The sequence below is a fragment of the Monodelphis domestica genome, chromosome 3, assembly GCF_027887165.1.
Source record: "Monodelphis domestica isolate mMonDom1 chromosome 3, mMonDom1.pri, whole genome shotgun sequence".
Taxonomy (NCBI): domain Eukaryota; kingdom Metazoa; phylum Chordata; class Mammalia; order Didelphimorphia; family Didelphidae; genus Monodelphis; species Monodelphis domestica.
In genome coordinates, this window is record NC_077229.1 from 525,652,103 (window position 1) to 525,673,318 (window position 21,216).

Genomic DNA, 21,216 nt, shown 5'->3' on the forward strand with positions numbered 1-21,216 from the left:
GACCAAAGTTGAAGCTTAGATCTCTGTTTTCCTCTGCAAAGTAGTTTTACCTCAAAGATTTTTCTGAAATTCCATATTCTCTACAATCTCTTCATGACTCCCTTCTTATCTTATTGCTTGATAATTTATAGATAATCACTAGAATGTGGCCAAGTCTTTTGGGCCTATTTGAACATATTTCCTGTCACTCCGGTTTCAAGTACTTTTCAAATATAGCCTAAAAATTATGATTGATTTTGACTGAAACTAAAGACTGATGGACACTGATTGACTTCATCTGGTAAACACCCATACCTCTTATCATCAGTTATTTTAAGTGGGTTCAAGTGACTTGATTGAATAACTTGTTCAATCTTTGGTGACATAAAGGCAACATGAGACTGTAAAGAGAAAATAGGAGATGGTCAAGCCATAGCCTTGGGGAATACTGACCATTAGGGAATGCGACGTAGACGTTGAAACAGCAAAAGAGACTAAGACATGGAAGAGAGCCAGGAGAGAATAGTGTTACATAAACCCAGAGAAGAGAGTATCCAGCAGAAGAGAGTGGTGGCCAGTGTCAAATACAGCAGAGAAATAAAGGATCGAGGAAAGACTATCAGACTACAGAATTTAGAGAAGTCTATTGATACATTGCATTTTTACCCATTTAAAGTCTGAGAAAAAATTGAAGAATCTGTGCAGTCTAAAGGCCAGTAATTGTGATGACATTTCTATAATGATATCTTTTTTTGTAATGAGAAGAAAACCTGAAATCTCTCATTTTCATCCCTGCTTTTCATTTCCACTAGATTTTAATAATTTCTTATCTAGACAACTGGCATGGCCCCCTCCATCATTTCCCTTCCAAAGCCCACTCTCTTGTTTTAATCAACCACAGAAATTTTTCCCTGATCATCTAATTTTTTTAACAATTGCCTACAGAAAAGTTCATACTTATCCTTCAAGGATATACAGTTTGGACTCAATCTTCCCTGCCAGCTTCCTTTCTTGCACCCTAATTTTTCAAGCTGGCATGGGTCAATTCATTTTTTGAAATTTTTATTTCCTTAGTAAATTTAGAATATTTTCCCTTGGTTACAAGAATCATATTCTTTCCCTCCCCTGCCCCCACCCCTTCCCTTAGCTGTTGTGCAATTTCATTGGGTATTACTTGTGTCCTTGATGAAAACCTATTTCCATGTTGGTGTTTGCACCAGGATGTTCATTTAGAGTCTCCATCCCCAGCCATATGCCCTCAACCCATGTGAATAAGCAGTTGTTTTTCTTCCGTGTTTCTACTCCCATAGTGTTTCCTCTGAATGTGGAGAGTGTTTTTTCTTGTAGATACCTTCAAGTTGTTCAGGATCACTGCATTGCCACTAATGGAGACATTCATTGCATTCGATTGTGCTACAATGTATCAGTCTCTGTGTACAATGTTCTCCTGGTTCTGCTCATTTCACTCTGCATCAGTTCCTGGAGGTCTTTCCAGTTCACATGGAATCCCTCCAGTTAATCATTCCTTTGAGCACAATAGTATTCCATCCCCATCAGATATCACAGTTTGTTCAGTCATTCCTCAACTGAAGGGCATTCCCTCATTTTCCAATTTTTTGCCACCATAAAGAGCACAGCTATGAATATTTTTGTACAAGTCTTTTTACTTATGATATCTCTGGGGTACAAACCCAGCAGTGCTATGACTGGATCAAAGGGCAGACAGTCTTTTAGCGCCCTTTGGGCATAGTTCCAAGTTGGCATAGGTCAAAATTAACCCTTCCTTCAAGGCCTCATTCTGGCATGAAGTCTTCCCTGCCCCCTCTAGAAGTAGTAGCTGAAGTGACATACTACTTCATTCATGACTCTTCTTTCATTTATTATGGTCAGTCTTGTGTTACAGTTATTTATATCCATAGTTTCTGTACTAGACTATTTCTAAAAATCAGGAGCTAGATGCAGGTGGGCGGCACAGTCCATAAGAACTCTGGACTTGGAGTTAGGAAGACTAGAGTTCAAATTCACTTTTAGAGACTTACTAGCTGAGTGAACCTGAACAAATCACTTAACCTCCATCTACCTTAGTTTCCTCATCTGTAAAATGAGGATAGTAGCATTTTCCCTAGAGTTGTTGTAAAGATAAAATGCGATAGTATTTGTAAAGTACTTTGTAAACCTTAAATGATACTCATCTCATAAAGCACCCAGCATATTTTATAAAGCATTTTGTCAATATTATTTATTTATGTAGCATATTCTCAATACTATTTATTTCTCAATATTATTTTAATGAATGACTTTAAATCCTCTCAGAATGCTAATATCAATTAATTATTAATAATTACCAAAATTATAATTAATCATAATAATTAATAAACATTAGTGATTAATCAAGTTGCTAGTAAAGTCAGCTATGTTGTAGAGGTCTAGGTGATACTGTAGAGAACTTTACCTGGAGTCAGGAAGACAAGAGTCCAAAAGTGATTTCAGAGACTTATTAAGCTGTGTGACCCTGGTCAAGTCACTTAGCCTCTGTTTGCCTCAGTTTCCCCATCTATATAAAGGGAATAATAATAGCACCTATGTCCCATGGTCGCTCTGAGGATCACATGAATTAATAATTAAAAAACACATAAGCACTTTTCCTGGCAGATAGTAAACACGATATATTATTAGACACCTAATTTGTAGCAAGCTAAGAAACTGCAAGAACATTTTTTAAAAATTCTATCATGGAGATTTTTAGCAGTCACTAATTAGTGTCTTCTGTCTTTGCAACATTCAGCCTCTTTGTTTGCTGGCTAAAAAAATGCTTCTTCATCAGTCTGTGTAGAAGGAATCATAACTACACATTGGCATTAAAAACACACTACCGTGTTCTTTCCCCTGGCATAATGAACAGGTCCTTCCAAAACATTAGAGAAGCAGCTTACTGCAAAGCTTCTCATGGCCAGTAAAGACACTATGATGGCAACTTCTCAGCATGGTCTTCCTGTAACACGCCAACAATCTTCTCCCTCTCCTTGTCCACCCTTTCCTGCCTCCCACAGAATTTTCATGCATCCTCTTCTCTCGAAACCTGAGTGACCTTAAAGATATTCTCAATAGCTGACGGCCAAGCTCGTGTTGGTTTTTCCCTCCGTATTTTAGACAGGAATTTAAAAATCGAACTTCATATCTTATTTCCTTCAAACTCCAAATCGCACTATTCCTCCTGCAAGAAAGTTATTCTATAATCAGTTGAAATGTGGTCTAGTCCCAGCATGATATCTTGGCACAGAAGATCCTTTTCTTTGTTTATATACTTTACATACTGACATATTCCTCTGTTGGCTCCCCGATTCGAGTGTAAACTCTTTGCAAGTCGAAATTTGCAGTTCTTTTTTTTGCATCCCCACCATCTAGCACGTAGTAGACACTAAATCAATGCTTGTTCATTGACGGATGACACTATCTCCCAGTTCTTTCGTAGCTTCCTAAAAATACACTCAAGTCTCTGTAATGTAAGAAGAGGAGAAAAAAATCCCTCTCATCATCTATCATTTCCTCCTGCTATTGTCCTGTAGGTCACCTCCATTTCCAAATTGTCTGTATTCACTTCCTTCACCTCCTTTCCTGACACTAACTTCTCACCACTGGCAGTCAAGCTCCCAACATCATCTCTCAACTGAACCTTCTCTTTTCAAAGTTAGGAGTGATCACTTAATTGTCAAAGTGGACAGATGTTTCTCAGCCTTCACCATTCTTGAACTTTCTGCAACACGGACACTCTGACCACCCTGTCATCCTGGATGCGTTTTTGTGTCTCCGTTTCTCTGTCCGGCCATTCCTGCTGGTGTGCTGGAGTCAGCCCATGATGGTTCAAGAAAGCCATTCATTAAATTTGCATGTGAGCCTTTACACCTTAGAAATCAACAAACACTAAAGTCAACGCATGATTTATTATTTTATTGGTTATCTATTATTAAGAAACTGATGGAGAAAATGTTGATAATTCAGATTAAACATAAAATTGTGTTATTTGTCATTTTTTATCAGAGAGTTAGTTATTAAACATTGGTCACCTTTTCGGGTTCCTTATCAATCAACAAATGAATATATCAATAAGCATTTTTTAAGAACCCAAAGTTCTAGGAAATGTACTAGGAACATTTGAACTAGAAATGTACTAGGAACATTTGAACTAGAAATGTACTAGGAACAAATGAACTAGGAACAAAAGCTTAACAAAATAAAACAATTTGCTTTCAAAGAGCTTATATTCTATTGGAACAGACCTGTGGCTATAATGACAATATTAATAAGAATACCCAAGATGTATATAGTATTTACTACATGTCAGGCATTATGTGTAGGATTTAAATTAAAGTTAAATACTTAAAGTATTATATTTTTAAAGTTTATTACCTGATGAAATAGGACCACATGACTAAGTTTTCTACCTGCCCCCAAATCCCCTCTCCACCAAAGTCACCACAGGAAGGAAAAAGAGCTGAGAGATGGAACTCCACCAAATTTATCTTCTGTCTATGTCAGCACATAACAGCAGGAAGAGAATAGGGTGCTAGGAATCATGATTTTGCTGGGGATGTAGTTTTCTGGGGATTGGAGCTTTCAGGGTAACAGATTCAAATTACATAACCCCCTGAGATCCTTTGGAAGACTAGTCTCCCCAATGGATCTTGTAAACATAACCAACTTATAAATTACAATAATTTGGGGATAAAGGGGAAAGAAAACTAAACCAAGTATTACTAGGTACATTTACAAAAATCTAATTGGGGGGTAGTCCCATTTGATATAAGTTTACATACAAAATAAATATGTTACAATCTCCCACAGTTCAATTTCCCTACAACCCAAAGTTCATTTTGGATCTTTTGGTGCAGTGTGAGGTTTCTGCAGGCATCTCCATGGCACCTTCTCTAAGCAGTTCACTTCCTGGATTCTGGGAGATATCAAGTTTCTTAACTTTTATAAAACTAGAATTTTATTTAAATCATATACTAATAAGTTTCTGAGGACAGATTTGAATTTATGTCTTCCTGATTCCATGTCACTATGTTTGTTGTATTACCTAACTGCTTCAATATAAATTTATACATGTAGATTATGATCCCTTAGTCCAACTCATACCATCAAATAGAGTCCTCAAAGGATGATTATTCCATCTGCTTTCTGGGTTCTAGACCTAGCACTGAGATTGAGAATGTCTTTTTCAATTTTATATCTTATGGCTCTTCTCTAGTCTGCTCTTCATATCAGTTGGTATCAATTAGCCAAACTCAATTAGCTTTTAGAAAAGGGCATTTACTAAGATAGTATAATAAAAGAAGCTTACACAAAACATCTCCCCCACCTTCAAAAAAAAAACTAGTATGTTCAAGTCATTCACCCATTCTGAGTTTATCTTGGTATAGGGTGTGAGGTGTTGATCCAAACCTAATCTTTCCCACACTGTCTTCCAATTTTCCCAGCCGTTTTTATAATTAGGCGAACCCAGAATAGTATACATGTCAGACCTTTGGGAAGGGAAAGATTTCAAAACCAAGCAAGACTTAGAAAAAGTCACAAAATGTAAAATAAATAATTTTGACTACATCAAATTAAAAAGTGTTTGTACAAATAAAACCAATGTAACTAAAATCAGAAGAGAAGCAACAAATTGGGAAACAATTGTCATAACAAAAACCTCTGACAAAGGTCTAATTACTCAAATTTATAAAGAGCTAAATCAATTGTTCAAAAAATCAAGTCAGTCTCCAATTAATAAATGGACAAGGGACATGGATAGGCAGTTTTCAGTTAAAGAAATCAAAACTATTAACAAACACATGAAAAAAGGTTCTAATCTCTTATAATCAGAGAGATGCAAATCAAAACAACTCTGAGGTATCACCTCACACCTAGCAGATTGGCTAACATGACAGCAAAGGAAAGTAGTGAATGCTGGAGGGGATGTAGCAAAGTGGGGACATTAATTCATTGCTGGTGGGGTTCTGATCCAACCATTCTGGAGGGCAATTTGGAACTATGCCCAAAGGGCGATAAAAGACTGTCTGCCCTTTGATCCAGCCATAGCACTGCTGGGTTTGTACCCCAAAGAGATAATAAGGAAAAAGACATGTACAAGAATATTCATAGCTGCACTCTTTGTGGTGGCCAAAAATTGGAAAATGAGGGGATGCCCTTCCATTGGGTAATGGCTGAACAAATTGTGGTATATGTTGGTGATGCAATACTACTGTGCTAAAAGGAATAATAAAGTGGAGGAATTCCATGGAGACTGGAACAACCACCAGGAAGTGATGCAGAGCAAAAGGAGCAGAACCTGGAAAATATTGTACACAGATACACTGTGGTACAATCGAAGGTAATGAACTACTCCACTGGTGTCAATGCAGTGACCCTGAACAATCTGCAGGCATTTAGGAGAAAAAAAACTATCCACAAGCAGAGGACAAACTGTGGGAGTAAAAACACGGAGGAAGGACAACTGCTTGACTACAGGGGTTGAGGGGACATGATTGAGGAGAGACTCTAAATGAACACCCTAATGCAGATACCAACAACATGGAAATGGGTTCGGGTCAAGGACACATGTGATACCCAGTGGAATCGTGCGTGGGCTATGAGAGGGATGGCGCCAATGGAAATAGAAGAACATAAAGGAAAAGTTCTGATCCTCAGGTCCTCTGATCTTCATACAGTTTTCTTCTGGTCCAGGGAGAGGGGAGATTGAGGTGCATGCCTTCCACTGCTTTTCCAAGCAATTCCTTCCCAGGGGCTTGACTAGAAGGCTCCCATCCTTGAGATACCAGATGTTCAAATATCTGAAGTCTGACTTGGGTTGATATTTAATTCAAAACCCACAAAGCAATTGATTGATTGATTCAATTCCATCCAGCTATTGAGGTTTTGTTTACACTTTTGCCTGACTGTTCTCCCCTGATAAAGTTATCTGGTTCTAGCATATGGTCACTAATTTTAAGTGAGGTCAAGAGTAATTGATTAATTCAAATAAGGCCATGCTTACATACAGAATAAGTGTGAACAAATAGCAGGTAGTTAGAGAAGAGGGGATATAGTTCTGGAGAATTGGGACATGTTTCTTTTAGGATTCAGGGCTTGACCTTCACTTCTGAAGAAAGTGAGAGGGATTCTATGGAAGTGAGGAGGAGGTGCTGCCTAGGCTTGGGGTGGTGAACTAGTACAAAGGCAGGGAAATGGGAGATGGAGTTCCGCATGGGAAGATCAGAGAGAAGAACAGTTTGTCTGGACTATAGTAATGCCGAAAGGAGAATAATGTATAATTTTGAAGAGTCGTCACTAATTCTGGCTCTCATTTCCTTTCTCTGCACATCATCTTGCTGGGTGACCTTATCAGCTTCTATGAGTTAGTAATCGCCTTTCATATGCGCACTGATGGCTCTCACACCTGGGAGATCTAGCCTTATTTTCTCTCCCAAGTTCCTCCCACATCACTAATAGCTACTAAACATTGTGAAGCTGAATATCCTGTAGGCGATACTGAGATATAAACCTTGCAAAGCCTCATCAGTTCATTAGCTGTGAGAAGAGGTTGTCGCGCTCAGAATTTAAACCAATAAATAATATGAGCCCGTTTCCCGAGAACAACATCATTTATTAATCGCCGCACGAAGTCTATTAACAAAGGGTTAGCCAGAGAGTTGTATCTCCCTTCCAGTTGGTTTGACAGCCTGCATCCTGGCTTCCGTGATTGGTGGATATTTGGAAGCAGCGCAGACTTAAAAATCTCCACGTGGTTCATCCTAGAGTAGCTGGATCCCGGCAACTTCCACCAGCCCAGCGGCCAGTGACGCGTCCCGCCCACTTCTCAGGAAGTTCAGAAATCCCAAGCCGGGTTGCTTACGAAGCTTTTTCTCGCCATGTTTGGCTGGAACAACTTAAATTGTTTCAGTCGTGTTTTCGGTGGCCGCTTTCCTTGTTGTGGCTCTAGTCCTCCGCTCCTAGATCTGTTTAGCAAGGACAGAGCTCACATGCTTTTAAATTGCTTAAGGAGAGTGTGCTTGCTTATAGAAAAGAAGATTTTCGCCTTGCCTGAAACACAAGACAGAAGGTCCCGGTTCGTTTAGATGCTTAGGTGCAGTTCTATTCGTTTGGGAGCCACCCAACCACGGGAGGCAAAAGTTTTGGGAAACCACACAGTTTCACATCGAAATATTGCCAAGCTGCCAAACTAGGATTCATCCTGAGTTTTTCTCAGTGCAAGTTAAAATCAAATTAAAGAAAGCTAGGCAAAATATCCAAATAAGCAAAATCATCGCATATAGACATTCAAGAGTGAAAACACAAAGAAGAAAAATGGAAACGATTTACAAAATATGACTATAATTATTTTATCCATAAAATATAGATACACCACATTGGGACTTTAACGGTACAGTCCTTGAGATGCCTAAGGAGGAAGCAGAAACAACAAGAGAACAAAGACAGGAAAAAAACGAACTGAATTGTAATGGAGAGAGGGAGAGATTTATGCTCAAGAGGATACTGAAGAACCAATTTACTTAAGTGTCTAGAAGAGGACAAGCTAACAAAGGCATGGAAAAAAATCTTGGACATTTTTAAAGCAAAAAAAGGAAGCATAAAAAAAATCAAATAAAAAAATCTTCTCCATCCATTCAAAATCCTTATGAACTTATTATGTAAGAACTGAGGATTTCCTCAATGAAGATATTAGTAGGGAACAGGCAAGCTTTTACAATGGCTATTCAGGGGTAAGCCACATCCTTAATATCTCTCAATCGACCAAATAATATAGAAAATATAAAATCCCGTTGTGCTTATTATTTGTTGATTTTGACCTTCTAGACTCTTTCATCCATATACCAAACCCATCCAAGTGTCTCATGTTACATATCTAATTGATTCTAATATCTTATTGTTTCTATGGCTGCTACCACTACCACCTCTTTTGCATCTTTTCCTTTTCTCCATTCACACAGCTCATTAATTTTCAGCTGAACTATTGAATAGCCTTCTAGTTGGTCTACTGCCTTACAGCTCTCTCTACTATAATCCATCATCCACAGGATTGCCAATATGATTTTCATAAAGTACAACGCTAACCCTATCGCTCCCTACTCAGTAAATTCTATTGTTGTTGTTCAGTCATGCCCCCCCCCTTTTTTTTGGCAAAGATAGAAGAATGGTTTTCCATTTCCTTCTCCAGTTCATTTTACAGATAAGGAAACTGAAACAAGCAGGGTTAAGTGACCTGCCCAAGTTGACACATTCAAATTTGAACTCAGGTCTATTCTGACTCCAGGTTCAGCAATCGATCCACTGCTCCCAATAAATCCAAGTGATTCTTATTACCTCAAAGATCTAATATGAAGTCATCTGTTTAGATTTTTAAACCTTTTTTACACCTTGATTCCTACCTATCTTTCTAGCTTTATTATATAGTATACTTTACTCATAATATTGATTGACTGACCTACATTATGATCTAGTCAAATTGGCTTTCTCTCTCTTCCTTTTATTTACTATTCTATCACCTCTCTCTCCAACTTGTTATGATCTGTTGCTCAGACCTGGAATGCATTCTCTTCTCCTTTTGCACCTTTATAACCCCTAGTTTTGTTCAAGACAGCTCAAGTGCCATCTTCTACACGAAGATTTTCCTGATCTTTGCTGAGGACTCCAGCCCCTAAAAATTACCTTGTATTTTCTCTAGATAGCTAAATATACTACATGCACATTTTCTTCAGCTCTAGAATATAATCTTCCTGAAAGTGCATGCTCTTTCACTTTTGCCTGCTTTCCAAACATAGCACAGGAGAATAGAACGTACTTGCTTGCTTGATTCCACTTGTAGCACTAGAACATTGGTTGCTTTCTGCCCTTGCATGTTTCATGTTTCCTATTATTTTCTTTTTTAGTGAATTCAGTCATAAATTTTTCTTCTCCTTAGTTACTTCAGAGGATGGCTACTCAGTGGATCTTGGTACAAGAAATGAAATTGAGGAGAAAGGATTCTACACTGAGAATTTTCATTCAGCATCGTGGGTTTTCCGAGGAGATGATGAAAATCCTGAAAATAGTCCTAGATGTCTCAGTAAGAAACCCCAACCAGTAGCTGGTAAGTATTTATTAAATATTAAAATATTATGTTGATGTTGACTTCAGAGGACTGTGGATGAAGCCTACCTCCATCTTCTGGATAGAGCGAGTTGGACTACAGATGCAGAATGAAAACCGTAGAGTCAGACAGTCATTGTGGCAGTTGTTTTGCTTGCTTGTATTCCCTTTGTTTCATGATGGGGCTAGAGGTAGGTTGCTACTCGAAGATGACATGGTTTTGTCGTTTTCGTTTGTTAAATCTCCACAAAAATCCTACCTCCATGCTAGAATTCTTTCTGGGAGTTTCTAAACTTGCAATTGTTGTAGGGTAGATTCAGCTCAGCACATTGTGATAGTTTTTATTTGAAATTATAATGCAAGGAGACTCTTGGATCATTTAACAATGAACAAAAAGGTTTCTTAGTGACAGCGTGGAGAAGCCACACTGGAACCAAAGTATTCCTGATGCTGACATAGAAGTTTACCTGGTCAGAAGGTCAGGATGTGGCGACTCGTATGATCATTGAACATGTGCCAGGTCTGAAGGGGACTGACTACGTGTGATCTGTCCTTTTTATGCCTTCCTATACCAAGAACCACCATCAGGGGTTGTGGCTTTCGAGCACAGCTTTCTTGACTTTTAGGGGGAAATCCCCCCAAAACTAGCCTCATCTCTATGGCAATGACCTGGGTCTAGTACATCAGTGGACAGCAATGCAGTACTTAGGCTTTCTATCTGCTATTCTTTTTTCTTACTAGATGATGGGTTCATTTAATAAGTCACGCTGGGTTTAAATGGCTGATAATAACCAAAAGTATTACACCTTGGTAGAATGTTTGCATTAAATAGGAATCAGACTTCAACCAAAGGAAGCAAATGGTAGTGGGAAAAATGGAGACATCAATTGGTGACTACAGAAGGATTTCTTTGGCCACAGGTTACTTCTTATAGCCCCAGCACCATATCAGACAGTCAATTGTTTACTCCAACACAAGATCAAAGAATGAGAATTGGCTTTGAGTGACTAACTAAATAACAATTTAATTAATTGGCAAGTCACTAATTTCCTCATTTGTAAAATAGAGATCTTGGTCTAAATAATCTCTATGGTCTCTTCCAGATTCTGATTGATCCCTCTTAAAATGAAGTCCTAAAAGTTATTCTCAAGAAAGTAAGAAAACATTTATTCTTTACTATCAGCAACAAGCCACCTGAAGCTGTAGGAGGAAAAAACAGCTTGGCATATTTTCAAGTGGAAGCGTTTTCATGTGTATATGGAAACATTTACTCTCCGTGTGAAAGTTCGCTCCTCATAATCAGATAGTCCCAAAGGAAGCATTATTCATAGAGAGAGATTATTTGAAAATTAATATACATGGTTCCTGCTGTAGTTTTTTAGCAAAGTGTTGGCAGTCAGAGATTATTTACCAGATGGTAGCAAAGGGGAGCCAGGACTATAAATTTCAAAATATGTGGAAAGTGCCATGAAAACGTAAGAGGGAACATGCTGCAAAGCATTTTGATTGCCTCCTCTCCCAAAGGAGGGTGCTAAAGTTGAGCCGACCATTTAAAGTCTTTATTGAAGTACCCACACTTTAACAAGTATTTCAAAAAGTCATTTTGCTTGATTACAGAACAGCCTTGAAAGCAATTGCTGTTTTAACAGTCCCATAGTAAAGAAACAAAACAAAACAATCATACTTTGATTTGAAGAGCACACTAAATGGAGACCATTACCAGATATCTGTTGGACAATCAATCTGTCAAAAGCAGGAGATATTATGAAGAGCAAATTGGAGAGAGTGGAAAGTTTTGATTTGAAGAGATTGGTAATTTGAACAAATTCTATGGCTAGTCAGAAAACAGTTTTTTATTCCCCCTACTCATTCATTGATTAGTTTCTAGCCCAACTAACTACCAACTAAAATAAAATCTTCATCTTTAAGTCCTTGAGCTTCTCATTCCTTCCCTTAAATTATACAGAGATCAACATATTGACGTCTAAGGAAAGGCATGTAAGAATGACTGATTAGTGGTACACAGAAGAAAAGTTGTGATGCTAGCCTCTTCAAGAGCCTGCACTGAACCCAAAGAGCCCTTGGAGATCAAGCAGGAGCCCTTGACTTACTTCTCTTCCATCACTTCACCAGGATTCATTCTGATGCTGAATGGATGGATATCAACATTAGAGTCACTGTATTTGTTCCCGATAATTTTGGAAAGTTAAAGTTAATTTCTTTGTAGGAAGAAATGATCTTCTCTCATTTTACCCAATTTTTGCTATTAGATTATAGTATATCTTCAGGCATGGATTTTATTTCTTTATTTCAAGACAATCCTAGAGATTTTTTTCAAAAAAGAAAGTTCTTTTTGACCAAATTCAATAAGGTTGGTTGTGCTACTGATTATCTGTAAGACCTTGGACAAATGTCTTGTTTGTCTCCTTGGTATAGAATAATAAAAATAATTATTTATACCAGGAAACTTCAATTTATTTAATCCCCATGTTCCATGACCCATGATAGCTTCTGGTGACACAAATAAATGAATGAAAAATTCACAAAGATTATAAAGATTTACATTCTAATAGAGAAAACAAAAAAAGTATATTTATGTATATCCAGAATAAACATAGGCAGAAAAAATAAAAATAAATACTTGGAAAGGTAGTCTAGAAGGAAGGAAACTGGTAGAATCAAGAAAGGCTTCACAAGGTGGTGATTTAACGGCATCTAGAAGAAAGAGGTAAATTTTACAAGGCAGAAATGAGGAGGTAATTCATTCCAAGCTTGGTAAATGGACAATACAAAGGTTGGGACACTAAATATTGGGTGTGAGAAATAAAGAGGAGGCCAGTTTGACTGGTCACGGAATAGACTAGTGTCCAATCGGGCTGGAAAGGTAGTTTGAGATAAGATTATAAAGATTTATAAGGTGAGGAGTTTATATTTTATCCTTGAGGCAACAGGGAGACATTGGAGTATATTGAGTTGGTGAATAGCAAATTCAGATGTACTCTTATGGAAAATCGCTTTGGCAGTAGTGTGGAGGAAAGACTAACACTGAGAAAACCTTGAAGCAGGAGTCCATTGAAGAGGCCATTACTAGGTAAAAAATGCCGAGAGTCTGAACTAAAGGAGGAAACCGTGTGAGTAGAGAGGCAACATACGTAAGAGCTATTGTGGAGGTAGAAATGGCAAGATTTGGCAAGTGACTGCAAATATGGGCTGAGATAAAGGGAGTTGTTGAAGACAGTGATGAAGTCAGCAGCCTGAGAGACTTGGAAAATGTGGACACCTTTGCCTGAAATAAGGAATACTTGGAAGAGAGGTGTGATTTGAGGGAAATATTAGATTGTAAACTCCTTGAGAATAGGGATACTTTTTGTGTCTCTGGTGCTTAGGTGCCTGGCACATAGTAGGCAGTTAACAAATGTTTACTGACTGATTACTGATTGAAAGAGAAGTAAGATCTATTTTGAATTGTTGATCTTGAGAGATCTCCAGGACATCCAGTTTGAAATATCCAATAAGCAATTAGTGATTAAGAACTGGAGTTCAGGGGAGCTACTACAACTGGATCTATGCATGTGTAAGTTATCTGCATAGAGAAGAGAGTAAATAGATGGGGATGAGGAAGTCACCAAGAGATTCAATGTGAAGAGAAAAGAAGATGAAGCCCAGGATGCACCCACAGTTAGGAGACATGGTGTGAATGTTGAACTAGTGAAGGAGGCAAGGAAGGAATAATTGGGGGGGGGGGTAGAAAAAGAAGCAGAAGAGGATAAAATCGTGAAAACCCATAAAGGAGAAAGTATGTAGGCAAGGGGGTCAATAGTATCCAATACAGTAGATAAGTCAAGGAGAATGAGAAATGGAAGAAGGAAAAAAGACTAACCAATCTGGCAACCAAGAGAATATTTAAAACTTTGAAGAGAGCAGTTTCAATTAAGACAGTCAGAGGTTGAATTGCAAAGGTTCAAGAAGAGAGTGACAAGAAAAGAAGGGAAGAGAGTAAGTTTAGACAGCATTTTCTGGGACTTTAACTAAAAATGAGAGGAGAGATAGTGGACCACACAGTAGCTTGAGAGGATCGTAGTGAAAGGTCTAGTGAAGATTAAAGGAGGGAGGTGATAAGCATACTGTGTTGGCCTACTGTAGAGAAGGAGACTTTAGGGTTAAGAACTGTTGAATATTAGTAAAGAAGTGGCAATTGAGCTTGTAAGCTGTAGGAGAAGACCAGAGGAGATGGAAATCAGTGGTATAGAGAGAGAGGTTGCATGTGGCAAAGAGAACATGGACATCCTTGCCAGAAACGGGGAGATAGAGAAATGGAGCAGAGGGCTCTCTTACTGAATGGCCTGGGTTTTTTGTTGTTTTTGGTTGTTGTTTTTTTGGTGTTGTTCATTTGTTTGTTCTTTCAATAAAGAGGTAAAGAGCTCAAATGGAAGTAAGAGTAAGGCTGGAGAAGAAGATATGGTAGACTTACAGAAGGAAGAGGTTTGAAATATTTTCTATGGGAAGTAAGAGCCTCACAATCACCCTGTGAAGTGGGTACTACAATCTCCATCTTGCAATTGGTAAAACCAAGACACGAAGAAGGGACCTGATTGCCAGGAGTCATATAGCTCATTAAATGCTGGCAGCAAGAATAACACCCAGGTCTTTTTGCCCCCAAGCTCAGCACTCTTTCTTACTCTGGGATGCCACACTCTATAAAGAACTCCTTTTGAAATCCCTAAGGACACCCAATACTAGAAAACGAGTGGCATATCAGTGAGTACTTGGTTACAAAAAAAATGATTACCTACAGAAGAAAAAGAAAAGAGCAACAGTGGAAGTACCTACGTTTAAGTGATGGTTTACATTTAAAAGAATAGAGGTGTCCTCTAAGAAACGAAAGTTTTAAATCTGGGAGAAATGAAGAGTGAAATCTAAAACTGCAAAGGGTTGAAGAAAACTCCACACTTCACCAAGATATCCCAGATGTACCCACTTTCTTGAAAACATACGTAATAGCAAGCCCTGTGCTTGTTCATAGAGATGGTGTTGTAAAGGTAATTAGTTAGCTGACTTTTCTCTAGGTCTTTTCATAACATAGTTTCATGGGAGACAAATAATTGATTTCCGGACTCTAAAATTGTCTTGATTGGCTTTATTATTTTTTCCCTAAGATTTAGAGATGTTTCGTGATTTTTAGAATGTAAAGAGAACTTCAAGATTATTTAGTCCAGCTCCCTCCTTTTACAGATAAGAACCTGACAGCCAGAAAGGGGATATCCCCAGTGTTCCAAAGTTATAGCAAAAGACAAGAAGAGAAGTCAAATCTCTAAATTCTTTGTCCAGTGCAGATATGATAGAGAAAACTCAGAAAAGATGTTAACCTTATAATTGTGCATACATCAATTTGACAGAATAGTTGAGCTAGAAGGAAAGGAAAAGATTAGCTTCTAGTTATATTGTTCTCCTAGTAAGACTGCCTCAAGTATAAGCTGCTAATCATTCTGAAGCATATTAGCATGTCTTGTATCCAATACAAGTAATTTTTATAAACTGCCTCCTAAAGTTTATTCCAACTCTTCATTGAACACCTTTTTGAGCCTTTAACTAAGACCTCCGATCATTTCTTCACTTGCTGAGGTTTTATTTTTAAAACTTCAAATTCCCTTAATACACTTCCCCCTCCCGTAGAAATACATATAAATTGTCTGATGTCTTCTTTTTTCAGAACCAAAAGAATAACAGACTCATTCTCTGCTTTCTTCCTCCTATAGTTCGGGAACGGACTGTGAAGATTTCCAAAGGAACTGGCGATTATCCCTGGGGATTCCGCATTCAATTCTCCAAACCAATCTTGGTGACTGAAGTGGATACTAGTAAGTGGCCCTTGTGTCAGCCCTACTCAAGAGTTACAACTAAGAAAACCCCTAAGAAGGGGCCCTCAATTGCCAGGGAGACTGAACCTCCAGAATGTCAACATGAGGCATAAGGGAAGAACTCATTCCTACATGTAGGTCACCGGATCGTGCCCGGTCCTGTCTAACAAACCTTTGTAAGAATTGATGAAGTGCCTATAATTGCAGAAGGCATGAGAGCTTACCATTACAGTGGGGAGGGGGAGAGAGATAATACTTAAACAGACTAAGAAATACAATATAATTGAAGGAGGGATAGAGGGCTAATGGGGAATAGCGCTAGACACAAAATCATTAAGACGTGCCTCTACTGTGGCAAGGATGGATGGGAGAGAAGAGAAAATGGAAGCTGAAGGTCCAGTTAAGAAGCTATTAGAACAGTGCTGATGAGAGATGAGATCCTGAACTAGGGTGTTTCAGCTTGGAGAATGGAAATATGGGGAAATCTAGGAGAAATATTGTACAAAGTACACAAAAACTTGACAACTGATCGACTACAGCAAGTATGGGATAGAAAAAGGGATGACTCCAGGTTTTTAGACTTGGGTACCTGGAAAGATGGTACTCTTGAGAGAAATATGGATGTGGGGGGAGAGAATGATTTCCTTTGGGGGCATGTTTCATTTGAGATGCCTATAGGGCATGGAGCAGGAATTGAGGGTTCAGGATTGATGCTCAGGAGAAAAAGTAGGGTTGTGTGTACAGATCTGGGAGCCATCTACAAATAGTTGATAAATGAACCCATGAAAAATGATGAGATGACTATGAAAATAGAGTTCAGGCCAAAGCCTTCAGGGCCCCTATAATCCAGAGAGGATAGGAATGACAATCCAGCAAAGGAGACTGATAAGGAGTTATTAGACATGTAAGAAAACAAAGCTGTGTCCAAAAGGACTAGAGGGCAACAAGATATTGGTAAGTGGTGGCTAACCATGTCAGAAATCATAGGGAAGTCAAGAAGACTGAGGACTGAAAAAAACACTATCATATTTAGCAATTAAGAGATTGTTGATGCCTTAGTATAGTTGTATAGATGGAAAGTTGGATTTTAACGGGTTGAGAAATGAAAGGAAGAGAAGAAATTGAGGGAAGGAGAAAATAACTTGTTTCCTGCGTAATTAGTTGGGAAAGTAAGGAAGGGAGTAGTATTTGAAAATAATGATTCTTTTTATCTAGATGGTAGTGACGCCAAGTATGACCCAAACAAATTGTAGGTTCAGGAGGGATCAAAGTCCAACAACAACCTCTTCCTTTGCCCACCATCATCATTCTCCCTGCCTGTGTGCAGGAAAGACCGTAAGTCTTCATCTCTTTCCCTCCCACAGAGGATAATGGGTGACATTTGGCCTCCAACAGTGGGAGAAGAGCTTACCTGCCAACTTGACCTTAGATGTCACCCTCCACCATGTGAGGGATGAACACAGTATCAGGACCATGTGGCACTTCCTGTACTTTCTCTCAGGGTTGTAACCAGTCTAAGTACCTCCCTCCATGCCACCTTGCTCTTGGGGAGGCCTGGCCACAGGGGAAGGGGCTCCTGAGCTTTGTTCCTAGACCCTCCTCAGTCCTGATTCGAACCTCTAGCCCACTAAGAGGTCTTTGTTAGGCTTAGCTCTTCCATGCATAGGGGAGCTGAAGCCTGCTTTGAGGCAGAACAACCCCAAGTTCTTCTTCTCCATTCTTCTGTGTTGGGGTGCCCTTCTGACCCCAAATGGGGGGCTGGAAGACCTGAGACTCCCAGATACCTCCATTTGCATTCCTGAGAAGTGCATGACTTGCTGGTCTCTGAAGTTGAAGCAATAGAAAATCATCTCTTTTGGCTGCCTCGATCTGGCAGCAAGTTAGCCAGTGCTGGACTTAAGGCTGCAAAGAGAGATTTCTACTTCAGTAGCGCCTCCTCTGGCCCAGCCCATGTGCGGAGGACTTGGAAAGCCAACCTAAGTCGGCAAGACAAGCCTTGCCTTAAAGGAGCTCACATTCTAATGGGGGAAACAGTATATGAAGAGGAGTTGGGAGATGCTGGAGGGCTGGCACACAGCTGTGGGTGGCTTGTTTCCAGGTAAGACAAGTCGAAAGCTCACCGGCCAGCCCCTAAAATGGGGTGAGTCCGAGGTTCCTGGAGGGAGGAGGTGCTGCTGCTCACCAACTACACTGATGGTAGCAGTTAAGAGTTCGAAACAGGCACATCCTACACATCAGGGCTTCAGTTTATGGTTGGCTGATTTAGAGGCTTGAGAAAATGAGAGAAAAATGTCAATAATGCAGATTAAATTTAAAAACTGAGATCTAGATTTGCTTTTAATCCCTTACCGATCCATCACTGACAGGAAGTGCCTTCCTTAAACAGGGTGAAGAGAAAGGCCAACGCTGGAAGGTTTGAAGGAGATCTAGGTTAGAGCACCAGGCTAGAATCAGGAAGTTCAAACCTGACCTCAGACACTTACTAGCTGTGTGACCATGTCATTGAACCCCCTTTGCCTCAGTTTTCTCTTCTGTAAAATGAGCTGGGAGAAGGAAAGGGCGCACCACCCCAGTATCTTTGCCAAGAAAACCTCGGATACCACTGAAGAACAGCAACACCAACATCACCTCCTGAGCCGAAGCCATGAATCCAGCAGTCACTCAATAAACATTGATTCAGTGACGCTGCGAACACAAAGACAAAACAAGGCACCGTCTCTACGCTGAAGGATTTTCTACTCTATAGCAAGAGGGGCCTCAGCATCTCCCTCTGGATTGGTCCTTCACCCTAAGGGGGCCTCTCGGGCTGGCAGGTGACTGGGTTTGCCTTCACAGCACTGAAAGATTCCATGAAGTGAGGGGTGAGAAGGGACGAACAGAAGAGCCAGCCTGGCTTTCCTAGAGGAACAGTGGCTGAGGAGCTTGGAGACACGTGCCTGCGGGCAGATGGCGAAGAGCACTTTGTGTTTGGTCCTCCTCCAGTAGAGCTGAGCTTCTCTGCAAGCCTGTGTTCATTCTCTCTTCTACCGTCCTAGACAACGCCCTGGCCAGGCCTCTCCGCCTCATCCCTAAGTGGCAGGTAAGCCCTGGGGGTCCATGAGCCATCCCATCCTCAGGAACACTCTCGGCTCTCAGCGAAGGCTCGGAGGATCGATAAGGAGTGAATATCCTGTCAGTGAGATTTTTAGGGTCCCGCGGATGGAATGAGCTGGAATGAGCGTGGCTTTATAACAAATTGGGGACCCATCAGCATGGTGTGATTTCTCCCCTGAAGCCTGTGGCCGTCTGGGAATGAGAAGGATGGAGCTAGAGGACGGGCGAGGATCGCTGGCTGCCCCTCAGCCTTTCTCGAGAGCCTTCTCTCAGAAAGCAGCGCCCTGTCGGGAAGCTAAAGGGAGAAGCAGCCAGACCGAGGCAAGGTTTCCGTCCCCAGCCAGACTCAGGGCATTAGAAGAAGCCCTCTCTCCATCCCTGGGAAGAGCCTTAGGCCAAGCCTGGGCTGAGGGCCACAGAGCTCCGCCAACGCAGCTGAACACACGATGAATGAAGCGGCTACTCTGTGCCCAGCGTTCCTTTCTCTAGTGTCAAGTCTCTGCTTCTCTGCCCGGGAGGGCCTCTGAAGGCCCGAAGTGTTTAACCTTCTAAACGAAGCCGCCGAAAGCCTCCTAAACCTGAAACCTGGCCGGGCCTCGGGGATTCTGGATCAGAATCGCCGAGAGGCTGCCATTCAGCAGACACTTAGCCACGCTTCTCAGACTCACGCTTGGCTCCCATCAAATGGCTGGACTGCAAAGCTTTCCACGTGCCGAAGTCCGGAGGCTCCATCCAGATGTCCGCTGCCCTGGCAGACCTCCAGGCTCCCGCTGCTGCCCCCGTTTTTCTTTCTTCCTTTCCTTTTCTTTCGTTCCGGGTGCTGAAGGGCAGCAGATCCGTTGTCTGGTCACATCTTCTAAACGAGGGGCGGGGCGGGAGCCATTGTAAGTGACGTGGACTTTAAGCAGTTGCGGATTTTCCCGTCCTGCCCCACAAAACGTCCTGGGGAGGCACCCGAGGCTTCATTGCACGCTAAAGATGACAGGGTAAAGCTGGAAGACCCGGAGGTGGAATAGTTCGGAGCACGCCCAAGTACACAAAACGGAGCCTGCTGGCATGAACAGGAACGTTTTCCCGGAAAGCCTCCGAAGTTGTGAGTCCTCGCTGCATCCGCAAAAGGAGCTGCTGTTCCATCTCGGGTACCCAGCGTGCTGGGAAAGGAAGCTCTCACCCAGGAAAGGCCGACCACTGAGGAAAGCAGGGAGGTGGACAGCCCCATGCCCAGAAGCACTGGCACGGAGAGGGCTAGTGCAGTGATGCGCCCCAAACAAGCAGGTCTTCTTTCTGTCCTCCTGTTTTTCGTTTGGATTCCCTGGTAGGTAACACACGACATTCACGTATCTGAGAGGAGGGAGTCCCTGTCTGGCGTTCCTGTGTGAATACAAGATTGCCTAGATGAAGGTGCTCCCTTTGTGGCCTCTGAAGGCCCGCGGCCTGGGGAAGTCTATCCACTGACTGCCCTTCTGTCCTAGGAGTCTGAAGCACTTTGGGGGCTGGCCTTCTGCCCCCAGACAGTCCCCACTAGTGTGCGTGATGCCCCAGTGCTCCCTGGGGTTTGTGGCTAAGAGAGCATCTCTCCCAGAGTGCACTTCACTCTATCTCCAGATCTCAGCCCAGGCTCTACGCCAGCGAATGGTGGAAAACCAGACTTAAAAGGAAGGTGGTCCCTCCAGAAAGCTTCCTGTCCACCGGAGCCCCATCCACGTGGTTGGGGATGAGGCGGGACTGGGGCTTAGCATGCCAGTGCTGTCTGGGAACGGAGGTCTGAATGTGAGGAGTACAGCGCCAGTGGTGGTCTGATCTTCCTCGGGGACACTTTTAGTCCCACATAGAGCATCCTTTTACAAACATTTGTAGTGAGGAGAACCTTGGCCGTCACGCTTGCTTCTTTGGGCTATTGGAGGTTTAAGATCTTCTTTGGGAAGCCGGTCCTCTTGGCGATGTGTGAAAACTCATCTCTGCACGTATCTCAAACTGTGTGTCCTCCAGCACAGATTCCTTCTCTAGGCATTTGGTCAGACCCACATGCTTCCCCAGATTTCATCCTCTGAAGGGCTGGTGCTGCTTAAAGCCATTAGCAGAGGCCGTATCCAGTATCTGGGACATTGGATAGCAGTTGTTAGCCTCTTGAGATTCCGGCTAGGCACTGCCAGATGTA

At 41.2% G+C, this 21,216-nt stretch overlaps 1 protein-coding gene across 4 annotated transcripts in view; it reads left to right on the forward strand.

The window, feature by feature from the left end:
* The window catches only part of PDZPH1P (uncharacterized), a 153,293-nt gene that overhangs the window by 34,436 nt on the left and 97,641 nt on the right, over positions 1 to 21,216 (forward strand). For all 4 annotated transcript variants that reach the window (XM_056824952.1, XM_056824954.1, XM_056824953.1 and 1 more), the window contains 2 exons: positions 9,941 to 10,108; positions 15,864 to 15,965. In XM_056824952.1, the coding sequence (XP_056680930.1) occupies positions 9,941 to 10,108; positions 15,864 to 15,965 (270 nt within the window). The remainder of the gene's footprint in view (positions 1 to 9,940; positions 10,109 to 15,863; positions 15,966 to 21,216) is intronic.